Source organism: Alosa sapidissima, chromosome 24, assembly GCF_018492685.1.
Source record: "Alosa sapidissima isolate fAloSap1 chromosome 24, fAloSap1.pri, whole genome shotgun sequence".
NCBI classification, from domain to species: Eukaryota; Metazoa; Chordata; class Actinopteri; order Clupeiformes; family Clupeidae; genus Alosa; species Alosa sapidissima.
Window position 1 is genome coordinate 27,829,332 of NC_055980.1, and position 21,112 is coordinate 27,850,443.

General features: G+C 40.2%; 2 protein-coding genes and 1 long non-coding RNA gene across 4 annotated transcripts in view; 1 reads left to right on the forward strand and 2 right to left on the reverse strand.

Annotated features, from left to right (window-relative positions):
* Positions 1-21,112, forward strand: part of tmem104 (transmembrane protein 104) — an 87,713-nt gene that overhangs the window by 14,518 nt on the left and 52,083 nt on the right. For both annotated transcript variants that reach the window (XM_042083101.1, XM_042083100.1), the window contains exons 7-8: positions 19,849-19,948; positions 20,714-20,810. In XM_042083101.1, coding sequence (XP_041939035.1) covers positions 19,849-19,948; positions 20,714-20,810 — 197 coding nt within the window. The remainder of the gene's footprint in view (positions 1-19,848; positions 19,949-20,713; positions 20,811-21,112) is intronic.
* On the reverse strand, positions 772-5,959 carry LOC121700308. The gene is made up of 6 exons (XR_006027171.1): positions 5,891-5,959; positions 5,628-5,694; positions 5,339-5,407; positions 3,443-3,472; positions 2,344-2,373; positions 772-1,351 (listed from the first exon to the last, which is right to left on the reverse strand). It is a non-coding gene; the product is annotated as an uncharacterized LOC121700308 (long non-coding RNA).
* Positions 13,008-17,772, reverse strand: LOC121700265. The gene is made up of 4 exons (XM_042083136.1): positions 17,280-17,772; positions 13,601-15,528; positions 13,435-13,503; positions 13,008-13,024 (listed from the first exon to the last, which is right to left on the reverse strand). The coding sequence occupies exon 2, from the start codon at positions 15,207-15,209 to the stop codon at positions 14,157-14,159; it is 1,053 nt and encodes a 350-aa protein (XP_041939070.1). The 5' UTR covers positions 15,210-15,528; positions 17,280-17,772; the 3' UTR covers positions 13,008-13,024; positions 13,435-13,503; positions 13,601-14,156.

Consider the following 21,112-nt stretch of genomic DNA (forward strand, 5'->3'; position numbering starts at 1 on the left):
AATCTGAAATTTGAAGCAAATCTATTGATAAGCCTAGAAAAACAGGACAGATCATGGACACCTACTGCAGACCCTCACGATCATCGTGCTTGTGCAGCCACACGTACAATAATGTGCTTGAAAAGTTCCTTTTGTGTGTTTTTTTCCTCATTATAGGTATCGTATGCAGGTTCAGATGTGTTTGCCAACTCTAGAGCTGCCCCTAAAGTGGCGATATTTATATTTTACTCTGCCATTGTAAATAGCCTACTTCTCGTGGCATGTTCCCCCTGTACACAATAAAAATGCTGTGTCTTCGGGGCGCTGTTGCATGGCTGGTTCTCTCATTAGCGACTCGCTATGGCTGTGCTGTATGGCTATGCTAGGTGAACGATTCCCCTATTACAAGTTCATTTTCCATCAAATTGACTTCATACATTTTATATTAAGGTGAAAATCTTGCATAGTTCTACACAAAATACATAACATGGGCACACATTTTCTTGAAGTTAACTTTTACTTCTGCCTTTCATTCACTACGAACTTGAGAATGCAGCGTGATGGTCCTCATTATCATCCGATTTCAAAAGTTACCCCTGTTGTCGACATGGCGTGTTAAAAATTTCCGGATGTACTATGAGCATGGTCAGGACAAATCCATTGATGAAGCCATGAAAGGCTACCAAGGCACAACAGAGCTACGCATATGTTTAGGCATTTATAAGGTAACCCATCAGTTTGATCATTTTAAACAAACAAGCCTGAATTTTTCAGGCCTGATGCACCTCTGGAAAGAGACAAATACCAGTGTGTGTGAGTTTGTTTGTATCGTCAAGTGGGAACTCCAACCTGAACTATTTGTATCATCGTAGGGATGAAATCCAGGTCTCCATGTTTTCAATGGATACAGGTTTCAATGGATACTTTTTAGTCAACTTTAGCAGAGGTGCAAATAATTCTAGAGGGTACTGTATTGTAAGTCAAAAGAGAAGAAATTATATGTTTTAAACTGTACCCATAGCTAATGTTACTTGGGCTAGCAACATAGTGCTAACAGACGCACAAGCAGCCTCTTATGAGATGCCTAGAATGGCTTCTCTCTGCATTACATTTTCTCTCTACTATTATTCACTCCAAACTAATTACAGGAAATTCAGGAATTACAGTTTTCTTTTGAGGGAAACAATTTGGTTGTACACAAAAAATTTGATAGCCTGCCAGTTTCTGTTTTTTAAAGCTGTGGGCTCTGCTTCTAAGCATCTAACACAGTCTAGTTTCCCTGGGACACGTAAAGGTTTAAGAAAAGTACTCAAGTGCTTTTCTATTGCTTCCACTTCCTTCGTTTCCCATTTCCTCTTTGGAACAAAGTTAGCTGTCGAGAGAGAGAAAGAGAGAGATAAACAAAACTTGATTCCAAAAAGTCATATTAAAGGTTCTCTAAGCATGGTAGGGTCACATTACTTCCGTTGATGTTTGAAGTAGAGGTTTTGGCAAAATGGCAGCGAGCTTTCTTTTCATTAAACTCTGTGTACACAAACAATCAAGTTTGCTCTAGTTCACGTGTAGAGACCCTGGTGATACTTCAAACAAGGTTTCATGTTGTGTCAAGCCTTCTTAGCGTATTAAAAATAGCGATTTTGATGCGATCATAGTAGTGTCCCTAGCACTACCATTAAAAAGGCCATTTGACCCGAAAACGGCAATACGGTCTTTCTTAAAAGGTTGCATTTTGCCGAGTTACCCTTTGAACTCATATTTAGATACAAAAAGGACAGACAACATATGAAATGTTGAAAAGGACAAATTGGACTATTCCATGGAAAATACATGTTAATTTTGATTTTGATACCAGCAACATATTTTTAAAAACAGTGGGGACGGGGGTATCGTCAAACGAAGAATATCATGTCTGACTCAGAGCTGGCCATATTTCTCCACGACAAGTAGCCTAGGCTAAACTTCATCTGCATCACTAACTTATGCTAAATATGTTACGTTGGTTAGAGAGGTATTTGTTGTTTTCACTGTTTCAGTGATGTGTAGCTGGGTCATGGTTGGAGAAACGTCAAAGCATCTGCAGGTCAACTAACGTTAGCTAAGTCTGCATTACATCTGGCAACCCAGAAGAGGCTCATGTCTGGTAGTCTTGAGAACGTTCACCAGTGTTTTGATTTTGGCATACAGAACGTTCAGTAACGATCCAACAAATCGCTCCTTTAATTTCTACCAGGATCCTTAGACAATTGCCATGAAAGTTTGTTTTGGACAAGAACAAGTTGTACATGGTGCAATAAAGATTTCCACTCTTCAAGAACAGACATCTAATTTTTACACCTATTCAATTAATTTATTTTCCTTCCATACCTTTTGGACGTGAAGCGTGTCGTGGCTGCTCTGTAAAAAAAAAAAAGCAAACATACATTACCACTGAGTGAGGGCTCATGGCTTTCTGAGGCACATTCAGAAGAAGTAACTGTATTACAATCACCATACCAACAAATTATGCATATTTTCAATTACAAAAGGGATAAAATACTGCATCAGTACACACTTATGACCACACAATATTACAATACTCCATCTGGGCTAGAACCAAACTACATACAACCTTCTGTCAGTTCTTGGGTGAGGGATTGGCTGCAGCATCTAAGTAGTGCAAGACCACTTCTCATTTTCTTCACTGTATGATCAATTTGTTTAGACCAGGACAGTCTACTGTTGAGATTATTGGAATTAGAACGTATGTCTTATGTTTGTTTCTAACCGGTTGTTAAGTACAACATTATAGGTCCAGCAGCTTTTTCGTCAAAAAACATTTACTACCGCAGCTAGCAGTCATTCCATTTTAGTAAAAGCACATTTGCTTAACTTTAACAGCGTAATTACTATAGCTGTGCAGTCAGATGATACAATCAAGGGTAATGTCCAGGCTTCCCCAATAAATAAGATTTTTTTTAGGTTGAGGCAACAAGTGAGTAGTAGGATGACAATTGCCTTAAAGGGATATTCCACTATTTGGAGAATTACACTCATTTTCCACCTCCCCTTGAGTTAAACAATTGATTTTTATCTTTCTTCGTTCACCCAGCCATTCTCAGAGTCTGGCGACACCACTTCAAGCTCCAGCCTAGCATAGATCATTGGATCGGATTAGACCATTAGCATCTCGCCTGCTAGCATCAAGTTTAAAAGTGACTAGGCTGGAGCTAGCAATCATTAAGCAATGAAACGATCAGCCTGATTGGGACCATGTTAAGTGGTGAGTCTCATACCAGCATAATAAACTTGAGGATAATTTAGCCTGTTTTCTACCAGGAGGCCCAGACAATTGCCATGAAAGTTTGTTTGGGACAACAAAAAGTTATACATGGTGAAAGAAAGATTTCCATTCTTCAAGAACACACATTTCTCATTTTCACACTACTACACATTACTATTCAATTAATTTATTTTCCTTCCATACCTTTTGGACTTGAAGTGTGACGCAGCTGGTCTGTAAAAAATGCAAACAATCGGTTTATTAAACCAACATGCATTAATTTAATATTTTCTATACTCAAATGCATTTTTAATGTTGCTGCTATTCACCAATGAACTTGAAATACACTAAAAAAATATTACACATTCACAATACACCTTTTTTCCACTGTAATGAGTAATAGCTCTTGTAAAAAGGCTCTGTTGTTAGTGTATCTTTACCAGGATTCCCACTCTAAGTAAATGTAAAATTCCATGACTTTTCCCTGACAAAAATCCTGAATTTCCATGACCAATCAGGACATTAAAAAATGGGTAGTTTGGAAAACGCTAATAACTCAATAAACACCAATGCTGCATGTATACAGTATTTGTATTAATGCATTTTGGCAAGTCAATTTTAAACTCCTACAACAAAATTCCCTGATATTCCACGACTTTGCCCAGCAAATATATAATTCCCTGACGTTCCATGTCTGGAATAGACTTTATTAAAATGCTGATGGTATTTATGAAATTCCATGACCCGTGGGAACCTTGCTGGTCGGCTACGACAACGGCTCTAGCAGCTCCGATGTAGCCTACTTTTAGTGATCTTCGTGCCTGGTGTTGTAGGTGACAGCGGCTCTAGCAGCTCCGATGTAGCCTACTTTTAGTTATCTTTGTGCATGGTGTTGTAGGTGACTTAAGTTGAAATCGTTCACAGCTGATTTTGTTTCTAAGCATAGCTTACTAAACACATAACTTGACTTTGAATTCCATGATAAGATCAGCTGTTTCCCACCGTGTCTAAAATAGTAGGCTACAATTCTGAGTTTTCTTTATGAGCAGCTCTCTGTATCTCTTCCGCGTAGTGAAGAAAGCTTGACTCCGCTGGGATTATTTATATAGGAAGCGCCCCTATTGGACCGTATCATTACAATAAGGATGTTTAGATGTGGTAAAAAACGAATTTTAATGACATTTCAAAATTGATCCGCGGGCCACACTGAGTGAGGAGGAGGGCCGCCAGTTGCCCATCCCTGTTATAGAGGATAGCGTTTAAGAGGGTAAATGAAAATATTGAAACACAGCGGTCAGAACAAAAAATCCAAGGGGCAGACCAATAAAAAAAAATCCTCAAACTACGACCGTCAAATCAGCTGAGGTTGCCATGGATCAAAAGAATAGCGTTTCAGAAGTCACCCATCTCTGAAGGTAACAAAGACGTGTCAAGACCACATAGAAGTGGTGTAGCTTCCGCCACATAAATCACGCAAGTCAGTGATCCAGTATAGCAAGTATAGCCGAAACGGATGATAGGATCCAGAACTGTCACTCACCTTTCCACGCTCACGCCCACTTTTCCTCTTTTTTCTGCTTCAATTTGTGCAGAACTACGGCCCGCATCACACTGTACTCGGCTCTATCGTCTGTTTTACTCCGTAATGGCGCTTGTCGCAATATTGCGACTTGGGCAGTTAGAGGGTTAAAAGTAATTATTAACGTAATAGGCTACTTTAGTAAGCAAATAATTAAATTGAAGAGCCGTAAATTACAGTGTTCTGACAAGAACTTACCTTGACTTAACTTGAATGCAATAGTTACATTCAGATTTGCAGTGTGGTTATCATGCTAATCTGGATTTAAGAGCAATTCAGCCCATCAACTTATTGTTCAACAAATTATTCCTCCTTTCCTATATTTTTAAATTGATGAACATGCAGAGGAGGGCTTAGAGTTGGAGACAAAGAGTCAGCACGGCAGAGGCTGCAGTTGTGTATAGCAGCACGGGGGCAGGGCGGGCATATAAGGTTACACATTATTTAGGTAGTACAGTATACCTGTCAGGACCAGTGTCCTGTACTTTCAAAACATATTTAGTGATATTTTCCTTTCCTACCATTTGGAAATGACATGGGTCCCAGCTGTTCTGTATCTTGCAAGGATACATCGGGAAGTGACTCGACATCTACACAACAACAATAAACATGTAAAACATGAGCTTAGCTTGTGCTAAGATTTCACAAGATACCTAGATTAAAAATATTCACTCTAACTACAGAGAGGTGTTGGAAATGTTGTGACTGAAACAGGTCAGGAGATGTGAGCATTGTAGCTGTAAAATGTGTGACCTTGGCCCTGAAACACATATGTCATTTCACATATTCAGTGATATTTTCCTTTCATACCTTTTGAATGTGACGTGCTCCAGCTGTGGTGTATCTTCCAAGGACACATTGGAAAGCAAGCTGACATCTACACAATAACAATAAAAATGTAAAACATAAGATTTTCCTTGGACTTATTCCAAGCTTTTACAAGATACCTAGCTCAAGAATATTGACTAACAAACTACAGAGAGGAGGGTGTTGGAAATGTTGTGACTGAACAGGTGAGCTGTAAAATGTCCCACTATGGCCCTGAAAATATCACTATGTGTTTCCTTTCATACCTTTTGATAATGACATGGGTCCCAGCTGTTCTGTATCTTGTAAGGATACATCGGCAAGTGACCCGACATTGGTGTTTTGTTGTTGTGTACTGTAGACAATCACGCAAAACATAAGATTTCCTTAAGCCTTGTGTTGCCAGCCTAATAAATAATAGAATTGGCGCAACCAATCAATTTTTCAGACAAGACCATGTAACAAGCTTTCAAAATAACAGGACTTGGTACATGGACAAAATTGTGTGAAGGCATGTTACAAACAGCTGGGAAAGGCTGTCGCAAATCCCTTAAACAGGTGGTCAATCAGAGATTTCAAACGATCGAGGGAACAACATGTCACAATGAAACATGCCGTTTTCCCTTGATGAAAGTGAAACCATGAGTTTTCCCACATCTCAACTTTGGCCAAAGGTTTCAGAAATAATTGTTTTCAGTGATAAAACCTCATTGAAATAATATGCGTTTTCCACATGGGGTCTTAGAAGCCATCTCTCTCCATGCTCAGATGACTGTTGCTCACCTGTCCATCATCGTAAAGCCTGATTTGATTGGTCCGCCCGATTTTGGGCGAGCATAGTTGCTCCACAACAGAGCAATGCCAGATCGAACTTCCCGACCTTAAATGTTGTGGGCGGGACTAAGTTTGGCTGACGCCCAGGCTACTGCACTGAGGCACATTGCAAACATACAACATTCATGCATTATTGACAAGTGACTTGGTCCCATCTCACACTCTTTGTTTCACACAATTCATCATTTGTAAAGTATTGCTAATACATTATTTTTCATTAGTAAAGCATTTGTACACTAGCTATGAATGGTTTGTTCATAGTAAATAAGCCTATATCTAAAATGTTTATGAAATGTTGTTAATACTTTTAAATAATAAAACATTTTGTTCATGAAGTAATCTTTACATTATTTAAAAGTTGTTACATACACACACACTAATGATTTTAATGAATTAATGATTGGATACATATTTATAAACCACTTCCTAATATTATAATACATGATTATCTCAGGAGTTACAAGTAGTTAGTTAATGATATTTTGTGAGCTCATCTAAAGTAAGGACTTTTTATGCCTTGCAACGCTGGGCTAGCATGCAGTAGCCTGAGCAGTTGGGGTTCAATTCCCGGCTTCCACTGTTGTGCCATTGTGTGTAGTTTTTGATCCGATTGTCACGAAACTTGGCACAAATTATCACAACAAGCCACACAAAACATACTCCAATCAAAATTAGCGGTGAAGCTGCCAAACAGGAAGTGAGCTTATTTCTCTGCAGGTCTGAGGATGCTCTGTCACTCCACGATGTGAGTCGCTACCCAATGTGAGTCACGCATGCTCAGATTGATAGGTTTTACGGCATAATGCCAAGGGATCCGACTGAAATCCATAGAATAATTCACTTTTCTGTTTCAAAAACGTTTTAGCTATCTAAGATTGTTTGATTGCTAACATTAGCAAACACCATTCAAGTGACAGCCTTTGTTGTGCTTGATTGCTTACTTACTTGCTTACTTGCCAGCAGTGAACAAACTTCGTTATGTAGGTAATTTTTTATTGATATTACAGAAGTCTCTCGCTAGCAGGCTACTTCAGCCTCTAATCTAGAACTGACATTAGAGATCATGCCGTGAAAATGTGATGCCTTAAGCTAAATAATACATTACTGCTGTGTAGGCTAATGTCATTATTCTGTGGCTAACAGCACTGGTAGTCGCAAAGTAGCAAAGTGACGCATGCGCGACTCACATCCGGGAGTGACGTGCTCAATAACTTTAGTGACCTCTGACATCTTCAGGGCATTATAACTACAAAAAATGAGGTCCTATCTCAGCCAATGTTTCACATGTTGAAAATGACAAATTTTACTATTTGATGGAAAGTATATATTAATTTTGATTTTGATACCAGCAACATATTTTTAAAAAAAAGTTAGGACGGGAGTAACAAAAAGCTGGATAAGTTGTGCAATGATGAAGAAAACAAAAGGAGGAATGTTTCACAACTAATTTAGGATAACTGGCAAGATCAAAATTTGGCATTTTTTTTGTAAATCGTGGACTCATCTGGGCTAAGGAGGAGAGTGCCTATCCAAGTATCTAACCTATTTCAACTTGGTTTAGTGATCATTACGAAATCCAACATCTATGATGGTATGGAGGAGCATTAGTGCCTACAGCATGGGCATGTTGCACATTTGGCAAAGCCCAATCAACTCTGAATGATGTACAGGTTTTGAGCAACATACTGCAGGTGTGATTGGCAAAGGTAAAAAAATAACATCAGCATCACGAGATTCATTATCGGAAAATCTTGAAAGCGAACCCGATGCAAAGCCAAAACGAGAAAAAAAAAACTTCATACATGATGTCTTTTTAAATCAATTTGTTGACCTTTACCGTTTCATGGATTCTGCTGAGAAACTAGTTCGCCACACACACTGGACTTGAATCAAGCTTCTTCAGAACGCAGCTGATCAACCCGTCTACTTTCACTTTCAATTAAATCCACTAGTAAACGGAATACACTACTTGTGGCGTGATATTCGGAAAGATGTGAAGCACAAAACCCGTAGTCATTGTCAGCGGCCTGTTATAACAATGGCCTGTGTAATGCAGAAATATAGCCTACCTCTGACCGACAGACCCCCCCCATAAACCGGAATTCCGTTTAAAAACGGAAGAATCATACCCCTGATACTGCCATCAAGGCCATGTCATTTCCAGGGAAGATCTTGAATATTTCAGGAAAACAATGTCAAAATGAATTCTTTTATAATTAAATAAGACCTGTGTGTATCTTTATGTGTCTGTGTGTGCGTATATATGTGCGTGTGTGTAAATGTAAATCAGGTTTCTCGGCCAAGTGTACTTGTGTATACAAGGAATTTGGTCTCTGCATTTATCCCATCTGTGAATCAGTGAGCACACAGTGAGGGGAAGCACACACCCGGCGCAGTGAGCTGCCTGCTACAGCGGCGCTCGGGGAGCAGTGAGGGGTTAGGTGCCTTGCTCAAGGCCACTTTATCCGTGGATGTGGGCTTGGGAGAGCAGTGCTCAACCACTTCCCCTGACCACATTTTTCCTACTGGTCGGGGATCAAACCGGCAACCCTTCGGCTACAAGCCCGAAGCCCTAACCAGTAGGCCCTAATAGGGAGTACTGGGTTGGCCGGGAAACTGCTTGGAAGGCAGCTATGCTAACCACTATACCACCAAAGCAAATAAAAACAGAATGTGATAATATACAAAGTTCCAAGTTTTTCTGATTTGGGATTGTATATGTAAGGAATAATGGACGACATGCCGTTTAACTATACAAAGTTAATACACATTCTAGATGGTAAAACAGCCCGACGCGAAGCGGCAAACGGCGAAGTTCATTATCCTACTTATTCCACTGTTGCCACTTGCGTTGTGTTCATTTACTGTTATAATGGAAAAGTGGAAAAAATCTCTAAAACTATGGTTTGTAGAACTACTTCTTTCTGCCACATATCAACAAATTTCTCAACTTGCAGCACAAACTGCTGTTACTAGTTCTAAATGGATGGTTGCTATGGCCAAAGGCCAGTCGTTAGTTCCATCTCTCCCGTTTACAAGCAGGCATATTTTAGCGATATTTCAAAGCTAAGGTTCATCAGAATCCTATTTTACTTAGCCTACATGTCATCCAACTAGCTAAAATCCAAGTCCATCATATGCTACAATGTTACTATGTTCTGAATATCTGTATTTTACAGCTTGGATGCAACGTGACAGTTCATTTAAACTGAACGAGTTTGCCAAATTAACCCAATTAACCCGGCCAACAACTTGGATCTACTTCATAGGTGTGCAAATAACATACGGTTAAAGGGGTGATAGAATGATGATATAGGGTATTTTGTGCTGGTCCTTAAGGTCTATGAATAGGGTGTGTAACATTGATTGGTTGGGCTGAAAATGGCATATGTGCTGTTCTATGCGCCCTAATGCAAGCCTGGTTAAAAGCCTTAGAATGAAACGAGAGGTTTTCTTCCTTTTATGGTATGCTCATGAATATTTAGATGACCTGCGTGCTGATTGGTTGGTTTACAACGAGCGAAGCTCCGGAGCAAAGACGCAGACATGGCCGACAGCACTCACTGAAACAGCCAAGGTGGAAATACTATGGAGACATAGGTGTTGAACAGCATATTTGAGCCTGAATCAGAGGAAGAATTTGAAATAGACGAGCAACCAGTCGCCCATAGATTGGAAATGACTACTTCAGAGTGGTAAGTTTTGTCATTTACTTGAGTTTGCAACACGTAGCCCAGTTAGCTAGCTGTAATACTCGCACGTTAGTGTTGTAGACTAAGCTAAACATTGTATTAGGTTCGTTTTTAGCATTGTAAGCAACAGAAGTTATTAATTTGCACACAAACAAATGTTTTACAACTTGTACTCTTGTGCAATTTTTGTCAAGATGTCCAGTTAGAAGCTAGCTGAAAAGTTTGTAGCCCGTCGTGGGCAGTTCAGGCTATGCTGTAGTGAAAGGAGTGCTGCTTGCAAGGAAAGTACTCGTTTTAGTCAGTAAGTATATTCTCCTGCTGAAAAGGTCATCTGATTAGGAGTTACATACATTATTGTAGTGGTAATATATCTTACAACAGGACGTCCAGTTAGCTGGGCAGGAGCTCTGTGCAGTTCGTAGGCTATAACGTTATGGCTGAAGTGAAACGAGTAGCCTACTGCTCGCGTCAATGAAAATATGTTTGTGTCAGTAGGTCTAATGTACTCTTGTAACTACTATCCTGCTGATTAAGTCATCTGATTATCGAGATTTTTACCTTCTTTCCATGTAGTAATGTATGATCTTACAACGGGACGTCCAGTTAGCTGGGCAGGAGCTCTGTGCAGTTTGTAGCCTATGTCTGAAGTGAAACGAGGTCAACGAAAATATTACTAGGCCAATTTGTGTCAATTCAAAAACACTTTTATCATTTTATTTACATAGTACAATGGAGTAGAGTACAATAATCAAAAATCCTATAAACATCACTGTTTAAAATACAGTAGGTAGTCAGTAGGTCTAATGTAATCTTGTAACTATCCTGCTAACATCTGATTGAGATTATTACCTTCTTTCCATGTAGCCTAATATGTGATCTTACAACTCTGGTAACTAAAACTGGAGACATTTGCTACTTTGTGCTACCTGCTCATTCAAAATTACGAAATAACAGCAGGGAAATTATGTTTGTTTTTACAGGTTATTAAAAGAATGACCCAGGTTCCTGAGGAGCTGACCTGAATGACCATCATGGCCTCGATCCGTTGTGCCTCTATATTCTTTGCAAAATGCAATGAATATTTACAGAGCTGACCATGGCCGTTTGAGAATCAGAGGAATGGAAAGGTGAGGACAATTTGATACAAGTGTTAGCAGTTACAGTATATAAATAAAATATTTACCAATACACATTCATTATTGGTTCAGCATATTGCAAAAACACAGTTTGATCAACACCACAAAATGATAAACTTTATTTTTTTTTTTCAACAATCGTCCAGTGATACTCTGTAAAATATTTCAAAATAAATAGTAAAAAAAAAAAATGCTTTTCCACCCTGTTCTCGTTGCAGGCAATGAAGTGACTTGGCCTACAGGTCTTTTGTGAGCAGGAGTTGGGGTTTCCTTAGAAGAAGTGTCCGTGTCATGATCCCCTTGTGTGTGGTGCTACGCATATGGAGGGAGCTTCCGGATACTTCAGGGCAGTACGTTGGATTCAGACCCCTTTTCGACTGAACCGTGACATGTTCAGCAACAGCATCCTCCATGGAAGGTCTGTCAAGCTGAGCACACAAGTCCTGGGGCACAGGAATCCGCTGGACGGCATCCCAATAAGGAAGAGGGTCTTTGATCTCGAAGAGGACAAGAAAGAGGACTTGTATTGGATAATGTAATACAGTGCATTGTAGGCTGTATACTGTACAATAAACAAATTGTATGGCCCTGAACATTGTGCTTTGTTTACAGTACTGATGATGATTGACACCAGTAGCATCAGGTCTAAGACAGCCTGTTGTGTGTGAATCGATAAGTTCTTTTTAGTGCCTATACTGTTGCACATTTTGATTTGTTGTTTGTAATAAAAATATATATTTTATTAAACTTACAAATTGTTTGGCAAGTCTGTACATAGTTTCTCCTTGGCTGTCTTCCGTTGTGGGGCATTCTCAGTGAAGTGCATGGCTGCAAAATAAAACCTAAACCAAACAACAGAAATGTTGTAACACAAGTGAAAGTCACTTTTGCATGCACACACCAAGCTGTTAACTCACAGCAAAAGCATTTGCTAATATTCTAAGCCCCGCAAGATGCCACACTTGGAGCATCTGTTTGGCATGCTGCGTTTGTCATGTTGCCGTTCTTGTAATGTTATAAAATAAGAACGTGCAAATAAATCCATTGTATCTAGACAACACGGTTTTCAACATATCGACTAGATTATTTGTATCATATCGAATAGACTACAATTTGAATATCGACTAGATTATTCGTATCATATCGAATAGACTACAATTTGAATTGATAACGTGAAGTTGTTTCCACTTCTGACGTCAAAAACGTATGTGTTATATGGGTATGGGTTATATTACAGCTAGCAAGCGAACTATCGTGTTACTCAGCTTCAGTTAGCTATCTTGCTGAGAACATAACCTGTCAGAGATCTCGACAAACATGCATAGTAAAATGTAGGTTAACATGACAACACAGGTTTTATCCAAATGACACACAGGGAAATTAAATAGCCTTGCCAATGAACTAAATCACACATTCTACTTGCTAGATACACGTTAGCATGGCTAATAACCGCTCAGCGACAAAATAATACTTACAGCATGCGGTTGTGATGATGACCTTACGGTTGGAACAGCCCCTCGTTTCAGTTACAGCAGCTTAGCAAATCCTGCTTAACTGTCCAAGGTTTTGAAAACTGACTTCGGTGAAATGTGTTGCATCTTCTGGTAGAAAAACATTATCCATGCCCCTCGAACTTTTGAATCCTTGGGAAGACTATAGAAAGTCTCAGCCTGGAACACTGCATTTACGACCGTGGCTCATTTTCGATGTCCTTGAAGAACTGTCTGCTTTATAATTCCTGTGGAAGTAAACGAGCAGGCAGCTAACTAGTGTTTGTCTCATCTTCGCTCTCCATTCACGTTCCTGGGCTCAGAGCACCAGTGGGCTGATCTGTATGTAAATTTTGAGGCGTGACAAATGTACAGGCCAGAGCCAAATAAGGTACCACCTGCGGAGTTTGCGTAAACTCGCAGCTTCGTTTGGATTCGCCCGTTTTATGGCGGGAGTTTCGAATTGTGAGATTTGCATAGGAAGGAGGTGTCGGTGGGGTTTTGAAGTTCTCTGTATGTCCATTTCACCCACTGAACTATCGCTATTCATCTATGACAAAGTAAACTCGGGTTTGCATTCTATGACCCCTTTAATACATGTTCTAAATTACGCAGGACAATGGGGAAGTCAACCAAGCAGTGGAATAAATGTATGTACCTGCTGGTTGTACACCAATGTCCTCGTGCTCTTCTTCTTCCATTCCCTCATCTAGCAGCTGAACTTGCTCTGCAAAATTAAACTTGATATCAGGAAATCATGAATGGAAGAGCATTCTTGTCTAAACATACAATATATGCATGCTAAAGTACTGTATTACACATACCGTGAGGTTGTATTTCGATTTCATCGAGATTTTTTTCCCTTGAATTCCATTAGTCAGCCTTGTTCAATCGACATCAGCACCTTACTGATTTTTGCGAGTTGCATCGTTCCCTCTGGCAGTCTGTAATATTCTCTGTCCACAACAAGGTCATGTCCTAGGAAATTAGCCAACTGGTCCATTTCTGTTTGTCATATTAAGTACTGTAGACAGAGTGGCAACATGTTTTCTTAACTTAGTGGATTTCAAAGCATCAGGATTCTTAGCACCACATTTTTGGGCAAAGGTGCGAAGGCAGTCTGAGCCTCTGTAATGAAATATTGAGCCGGGTCTGGCAAAGAAGTATGGGTTGCCCTTCTATATGCCACACTTCTCTCTTGTGTTGACAAGCAAATCTAATGAGCTGACCATCTTTGGGGTCAGGAGTATGGGCACTTTGCGTCCACGTTTGCCTCTTTTCCTCAATAATAGAAAGATGCCGACAGAGCTGTTTTTCCGTTTCACTTAATGCCCAGTCTATATCTTCGTGTGGATCAGATTTATTTCTTGACATCAAGGCTCACAAAGGCATAGAAGACACTTCGCCCTCTCTCCTGTTGAAAAGTATAACACTTGCCAAACATGTCTGGGCTAAACATGACCATCTTACATCTGAGGGTTCTTCTGAAAGAAGTTTGTGATATTCGTCATTCTTGGAGTCCAAATACGAATGAAGTTTTTGGATATCCTCCGTAAAAGGAAGGATCAATGGAGTGTTCCATTTGGCCTCGTGTAGATTCCTGAGAGCAGTCGAGGATATATAGTCACACCATTTGGTTTCATGTACCTTCTGGAAATCCACTGCTTGTGCAACCATCTCATAATTTCCACTCATTCTGCCGTTGCTTTCCATAAGTTTTGCAACCTTTTTAAGACTGTGGCCAAGCTTCAGTGCAAGGCCTTTGATTTTGTAAGTTTCAGTCCGACTATCGTATCCACAAGTCTCCTTTACTGCCTTCACCACTGTCTGGTACTTCTTCGCATCAATGAGGTCCTTAATATCTTTAACTGCAGTCATCTTCCGTGCGGTAATCAGTAGTCGCCCGACCTCACGCATCTTCTGCCTGATGTTCTCATATCTTTTGGGGTTTGAACCACTCTTATTCAAGTGTTGTTGTCCTAATTGCAAAATACGCTCATCATTTTTGACAGTGTGTGTTATTTCATCCTGTGACATAGTACTTAGCAATGTCCAAAGTTTTTCATTTATGTGGGAAGGAATGGGCTCCATAAAAGCACACATTTTCTGCACCCGCGTCTTCCCAGGGGTTGTGCTTGAATTTTTGGGTTTCATTGGACAAGTTTTGTGATATCGCCATACATTTTCTCTCATAAACAGTCCATGGCAAAACAAACAATGCAAAAAGTCAGAGCGTTGTGTCTTCATCGTAGGTCTTTTTCGGGGGACCAGTTCACCCCTGCCAGTCCTGATCACCTCGGCATTGTGTCTGTAGTTGCCCTCATTTCGAATTGACTGCAAAGAAACCGTCCTCGCTTTGGATCCCTTTGGGTGCATTAAAGTAGATGCTACCTCCCGTTCATTTGCATGAACTTGTTGAAGATGCCTCGCCATTTTGATGAATGGCTTAAAACAAAAGAGGCAAAATTGTCTTTTATTGTAAACTCTAGAGCCATCACTTTTTTGAGAACTTTTGGAATTGTTATTGCCGATGTGGATGGCTGATCTTCGTCTGTTGGGTCCTTAGGATGATTGATCTTGGGAGAGCTGGCTAGAAAATTAATGGCCCCCTTTTTTTTTTCTTTATGGGTGGCGGTATGATGACAGAAGAACCTTCTGAAGAACTGGATTCTGCAGATAAAGGAATATAGTCTTCGTCCTCATCTGGAGTAGTTTCAATGTAGTCCTGATAATCAGGAATGGAGGACTTCTTCTGAAAAGTCATATTCATGTTTCATTTAGAAAACCAATCAATGTTACAATGGTTTTAATTAGGTAGACATGGCTTTTGAATACTAAATAAAGCTGTTGCTATAATGGTTGAAAGTAGGGATAGGCATTCGATTAAATTTTCTTAGTCGATCGTCGGGAGAATTAACAATCGACTATCGATTAAATCATTAATATTTCTAGGCCTATATTAAAAGCAATTATTTATTTAACTTTTTAAAAATGCAATGAAAATACAGAAATACAGCGTGTTTTTCCTTGATGAGATATTAATCACAAGAAGAAGAACTTTTGGCAGTTAAACTGGACGTTCGGTTAGGCTAAACAGATATCAAGCGCTTCGGCATGCGAGACGGCGTTCAGATTAAACAGAGACCCTCGTTTGTTCCAAAATAATAAATTATAAAAAAGAACCATGTTAAACAATAACTTAACCAAAAACATAATAATGCTTAAATCTGACAGGTTTTGTTAAAATGTAACTCAAAACTATCCAAGGCACAGAGTCGAGAAAGAGGGTGAGAGATTAGCCTATAATAATTAATTAGGCTATTTAACAAAGCCTCATAAAAAAAATAACATGCGGAAAAATCCTCAAATTATGGCCGGGGTCTTTTTTTTACTTAGGCTGTGCAAAGCACAGGGCTTTATTTGGGGCAGACATAGGCTACATTGAGCATGCCTTTATTTCTACGTGTGCTTTATTGTGAGACATGCGTTTCGTTTGGAGCGCATACCGCTATCAAAAGCAGAAGATTTTCCGTTTAGTTTTGGATTTAATTTTCTTTTGGACAGTTTCATTATATTTCTTAATATTGGGACTGATGAGCACTGAAATCTGGGGGGTATTACATTTCATGTAGTTGAAAGAGTCGGAATTTTCACCCACTGTTTATTGCGAGGCAAGGAAGTCGCTTTCATTCATACAAAACGTGCGCTGTGCTGTAATGGAAACCTTATTGCGTAGCCAAGTAGCCTAAATTGAGTTTGAATTGCATGATTTACTTTATTAAATTTGTAGGCTGGAATGCCTCCAGTTGCGGCAATAATTGTGTTTTAATGTAGTAGCCTAGGCCTACTGCTTCAGCCTCTGGCAAGCTCAGAAGCCCGAGCATACACTAAGCTTCAATAGGCTAGTAAGAAGCAGGTTGATGTCAAATAAAATATCATGAGAACCAAGTGAAAGCAAAGATTACATATATTGTAAAACAAAAGGGAAGAAATTGTATGCTATAACCTGTACCCATAGGTTACTTTACTTAGTTTAGCTACGTAGTGCTGACAGACACACAAGCAGCCTCTCAGGTGATGGCTAGAATAGTTTCTCTCTTCATTACATTTTTCTCTCCTAGTATGATGCAGTAAAAGTGACACGTAATTGAAATTATTGGCTAACTAGCTAGTTAGCAATAGTTTACATACAGCTCAAGGAGTTATGCTACAGTAAGCAGAACGGTAGCCGTAGAAACTAACCAACCGTAACAATACTATTTCCACAACAGGCAAAGACTGATTATGTTATGTTCGAAATGCTACAGTTAAACTAGCTAGTTAGCAATAGTTTACATACAGCTCCAGGAGTTATGCTACAGTGAGCAGAACGATAGCTGTACAATCTAGTTTCACATGAGGTGTAAGCACCAGCGCTATTACTGTGGCCCTAGCCTACCTAATGACTGTCAAATTCTGCTTCACAATACTATTTCCACAACAGGCAAAGACTGATTATGTTACCCGAGTGGCAGATGTTGGGAGGTCACTGGTAGAAGGCACATTTTCTAGGCTGCAAGTGGCATCCTCACCCTTGATAAGAGAACATGTGCACAAAGTGATAACGTGTACCTTATGAATAGACCGTCAGTCATAACAACCATCTAAACACTTTCACTGGCATCTTTCATTATTTTATTTAACATGAGTTATGGGGACCGGGTGCAAGAAACCATGAAGGCCCTACACACAAACCTGACTTCAATATGATAATTAGAAGCAAGTTAAGAAAGGAAAAAGCATTAGTTGTGGGGACTAAGTGAAAGAAATCTTAAACCTACAAACCCTACACACAAACATACTCAACTTCAATAATGACAATGCATAGCAAGCTGAGGTAGAATAAATGATCAGTTGTGAAGACCATACAAAGGAATTTAAAGGGGTGGTTCAGGATTTTGGACATAGGACCTTCATTTCCAAGTTAGCAAGTATGATATTTATCAGTGGAGACCGTTTTTAACATATTTCATCCAGTCCAAAAACAGCGCACAAGACTGACACATTAAGCATATTTCTTACCAATAGCGGGGACATGTTATTTGCAGCATGTAGGCAAACTCTCAACAGGTGTAGCCTACATGAACAAGCAAGAAATTGCGTCCTGACTGCAAATCTTAGTCAAACCAGTAAATAAACATGCAGTCACGCGCATACACAGGCATGATTACCTCTTGCTTGATTTGAATGTAATACCCGACATCACGTCGCCTTTACACATCAAACAAACATGCTAATGACCAAGGTGTTCGACAAAAGTTCACAGCGTCTTGTGAGCTTGTCTGTGCTATGCCTTCACCGCATGTGAACGAGACAATTTGTTAACGCCGAATTTATCCACGGTTCAGTCTTAATTACTGTGACCTTTGCTCAGTGTACACAAACAGTGCACAGGCTGACACATAAATTAAGCATATTCTTACCACTATCGAGCGGGGACATATGTTAAATGTTTGCAGCATGTCGGCGAACTCTCAACACTTGTACATGAGAACACTCTCACTTTATACTGCTACCTACACAACTCAAAACCAGCGCAGAATTACTTGAACAAACAAATTGCTGTAGGCTAGTCTGTGAACTTGAATATGACACTGCCTGCCTGAAGCTAGTTTTTAAAATGGCGCCTTGTGGAGGAATAAGTAGATCGCAAGACACAACTGAACATCTTTTACAGAGTTCTGAGCTGTTAGCAAACATTTCTGTTTTCCTGCTGTTTCCAGTTTAAAATATAACATACCTTTTTTAGGTCTAATGAACTTAGCTTCCAGCATTTCAGTGTCTCTGCAATTACGTGCATGGTCACATGCTTCGCACATGGGATTTCGTCTTCGTCGTAGCATGTTAATCTGTAAATGAAGACATTTATTTTAAACGATTTGTATCGTGTCAGTTTACCACATTTGGACAGCAGAAGTTATTCCTTCAAGGGAAATGAACTGTTGCTAACTCAATGAGCACCACATTCGTAATTGCTAGCACATTATGCTGGCTCACTTGGAAGGATGGCAACGTAACTTCTACAATTTACTTAGCCATCTTTGCATATGAGCTGCCTAGCATAATGTGCTAGCAACTACAAATGTGGTGCTAGTTTAACCAATATAACACCAGGTTTTGTGAAAGTATGTCTTAGTAGTAAGGCATAAAAACAAAAGCAATATTTACGTAGTCAAATTTAACAACAACCACAACTAGTGTTTACCAACTGCTTTGAAACTGCCTACAGATAAAAAGACCTGACATCTACTGAAGCTAGCCCACCGTGCATTATGTAGCCTTTCGACTTCTCTCGCCCTCATTTGTTTTCTTAGTTCAAACATTTCGAGTTAATGTGTATAAACCTTTACAGTCTATGGTATAAACTGATACAATATGCTGTAGTAATAGGTATTTACCTTTTGTTGCTGCTGGCATGGTTGTCCTTCCTCTGAAGTTTGAGAAAATTACGATTAGTCAAATGAAGTCTGATAACATTACATTTTCTGAATGCAAAGTTATACTTAACTTACCTTATTTGTAATGTCAAAACTAGGTATGAGAAGTGTGATATCTACATGCACATAGAATACTATCAAAAACTTTATTCCAACATTCATAACTCATTTTACCCATATTATACAAGTGCATAATTGAAGAATTTACCATGCTACTCTCAATGATAGGGCAACCATCTTAACATGCAATTTAGCTATAAGTTAGGCTACTAGCTGCTACATGTGCTCCCCTTGACCCTGAACATTGACCCCCCCCCCCCCCAATGCTGCCCTTACATTGGTGTCCAGAGTGTGTGTCTGTTCTGTGATATTACATGTGTTTCGCACTCAGAAAGCTCTGACAAGTAAATTAATGGAGGTTGTAGTTGCCTTGGAATCCCAAACGGCTGCCTGCTTTAACCTGAGCAAATCAGTGTGCCCATGTGGATAAGACACACACGCGCACACACGCACGCACAGAGAGAGAGAAGGGTAGGGAAGAGCACATTTCTTTGCTCTTGTCTTAAGGTGTGTGTGTGTGTCTGTGTGTGTTGCAGTGGGGGTGAACATGTTCTACATCTGCATCATTGTGTACCTGTACGGAGACCTGGCCATCTATGCTGCTGCTGTGCCCATGTCTCTGATGGAGGTGGCCTGGTGAGTGTACACACATGCACACACACACACTCACGCACACATGCACACACACTCACACACATGCACACACACACACTCACGCACACACACATGCACACATGCACTCACACTCACACACACACATGCACATGCACACACACGCACACACACTCACACAAATGCACACAAACACACACACTCAATGGGGCAGCCGTGGCCTACTGGTTAGCGCGTCGGACTTGTAACCGTAGGGTTGCCGGTTTGAACCCCGACCAGTAGGCGCGGCTGAAGTGCCCTTGAGCAAGGCACCTAACCCCTCACTGATCCCCGAGTGCCGCTGTTGATGCAGGCAGCTCACTGCGCCGGGATTAGTGTGTGCTTCACCTCACTGTGTGTTCACTGTGAGTGTGTTTCACTAATTCACGGATTGGAAAAAATGCAGAGACCAAATTTCCCTTACGGGATCTAAAGAGTATATATACTTATACTAATACAATCACACTCACCCACTCACTCAGTGTTTGATTAACCAATCAGGTGCAGACTCAAATTTGATTGGTTATGCTCATCCACACACTGCAGACTTGAATTTGATTTGTCACTTTACTTTTAGCATATTTACACACCCTACTATTTAGTCGTATAATGATCTCTCACTCTCTCTCTCTCTCTCCCTCTCCCTCTCTCTCTCTCCCTCTCTCTCTCTCTCTCTCTCTCTCTCTCTCTCTGTGTGTGTGTGTGTGCGTGTGCGTGTGCGTGTGTGTGTGTGCGTGTGTGTGTGTGCAGTGGGAACCACTCGTGTAATGCCGGGAGTTTGACGTACAATGACACAGACTCATGCTGGGGCCCCATCAGGAGGAAAGACGCCTACAGGATATTCCTGGTGAGAGACACACACACACACACACACACACATGGACGCAGATACGCACCCCAATAAACACAAACACACACACACACACACAGATACGCACCCGTATAAAGTCAATTCAAGTCAAGTGACTTGTATAAACACACAGATACAGATACGCACCCAAATAAACACACAGATACACACACACACTCACACAGATACACACACACACACACACACAGATACGCACCCGAATAAACACACAGATACACACACACACGCAGATACACACACACACACACACAGATAGGCACCCGAATAAACACACAGAT

What these genes read in the sequence shown, in the direction of transcription:
- LOC121700265 (XM_042083136.1), bottom strand. Translation starts at nt 15,209, where the DNA reads ATGGCGAGGCATCTTCAACAAGTTCATGCAAATGAACGGGAGGTAGCA.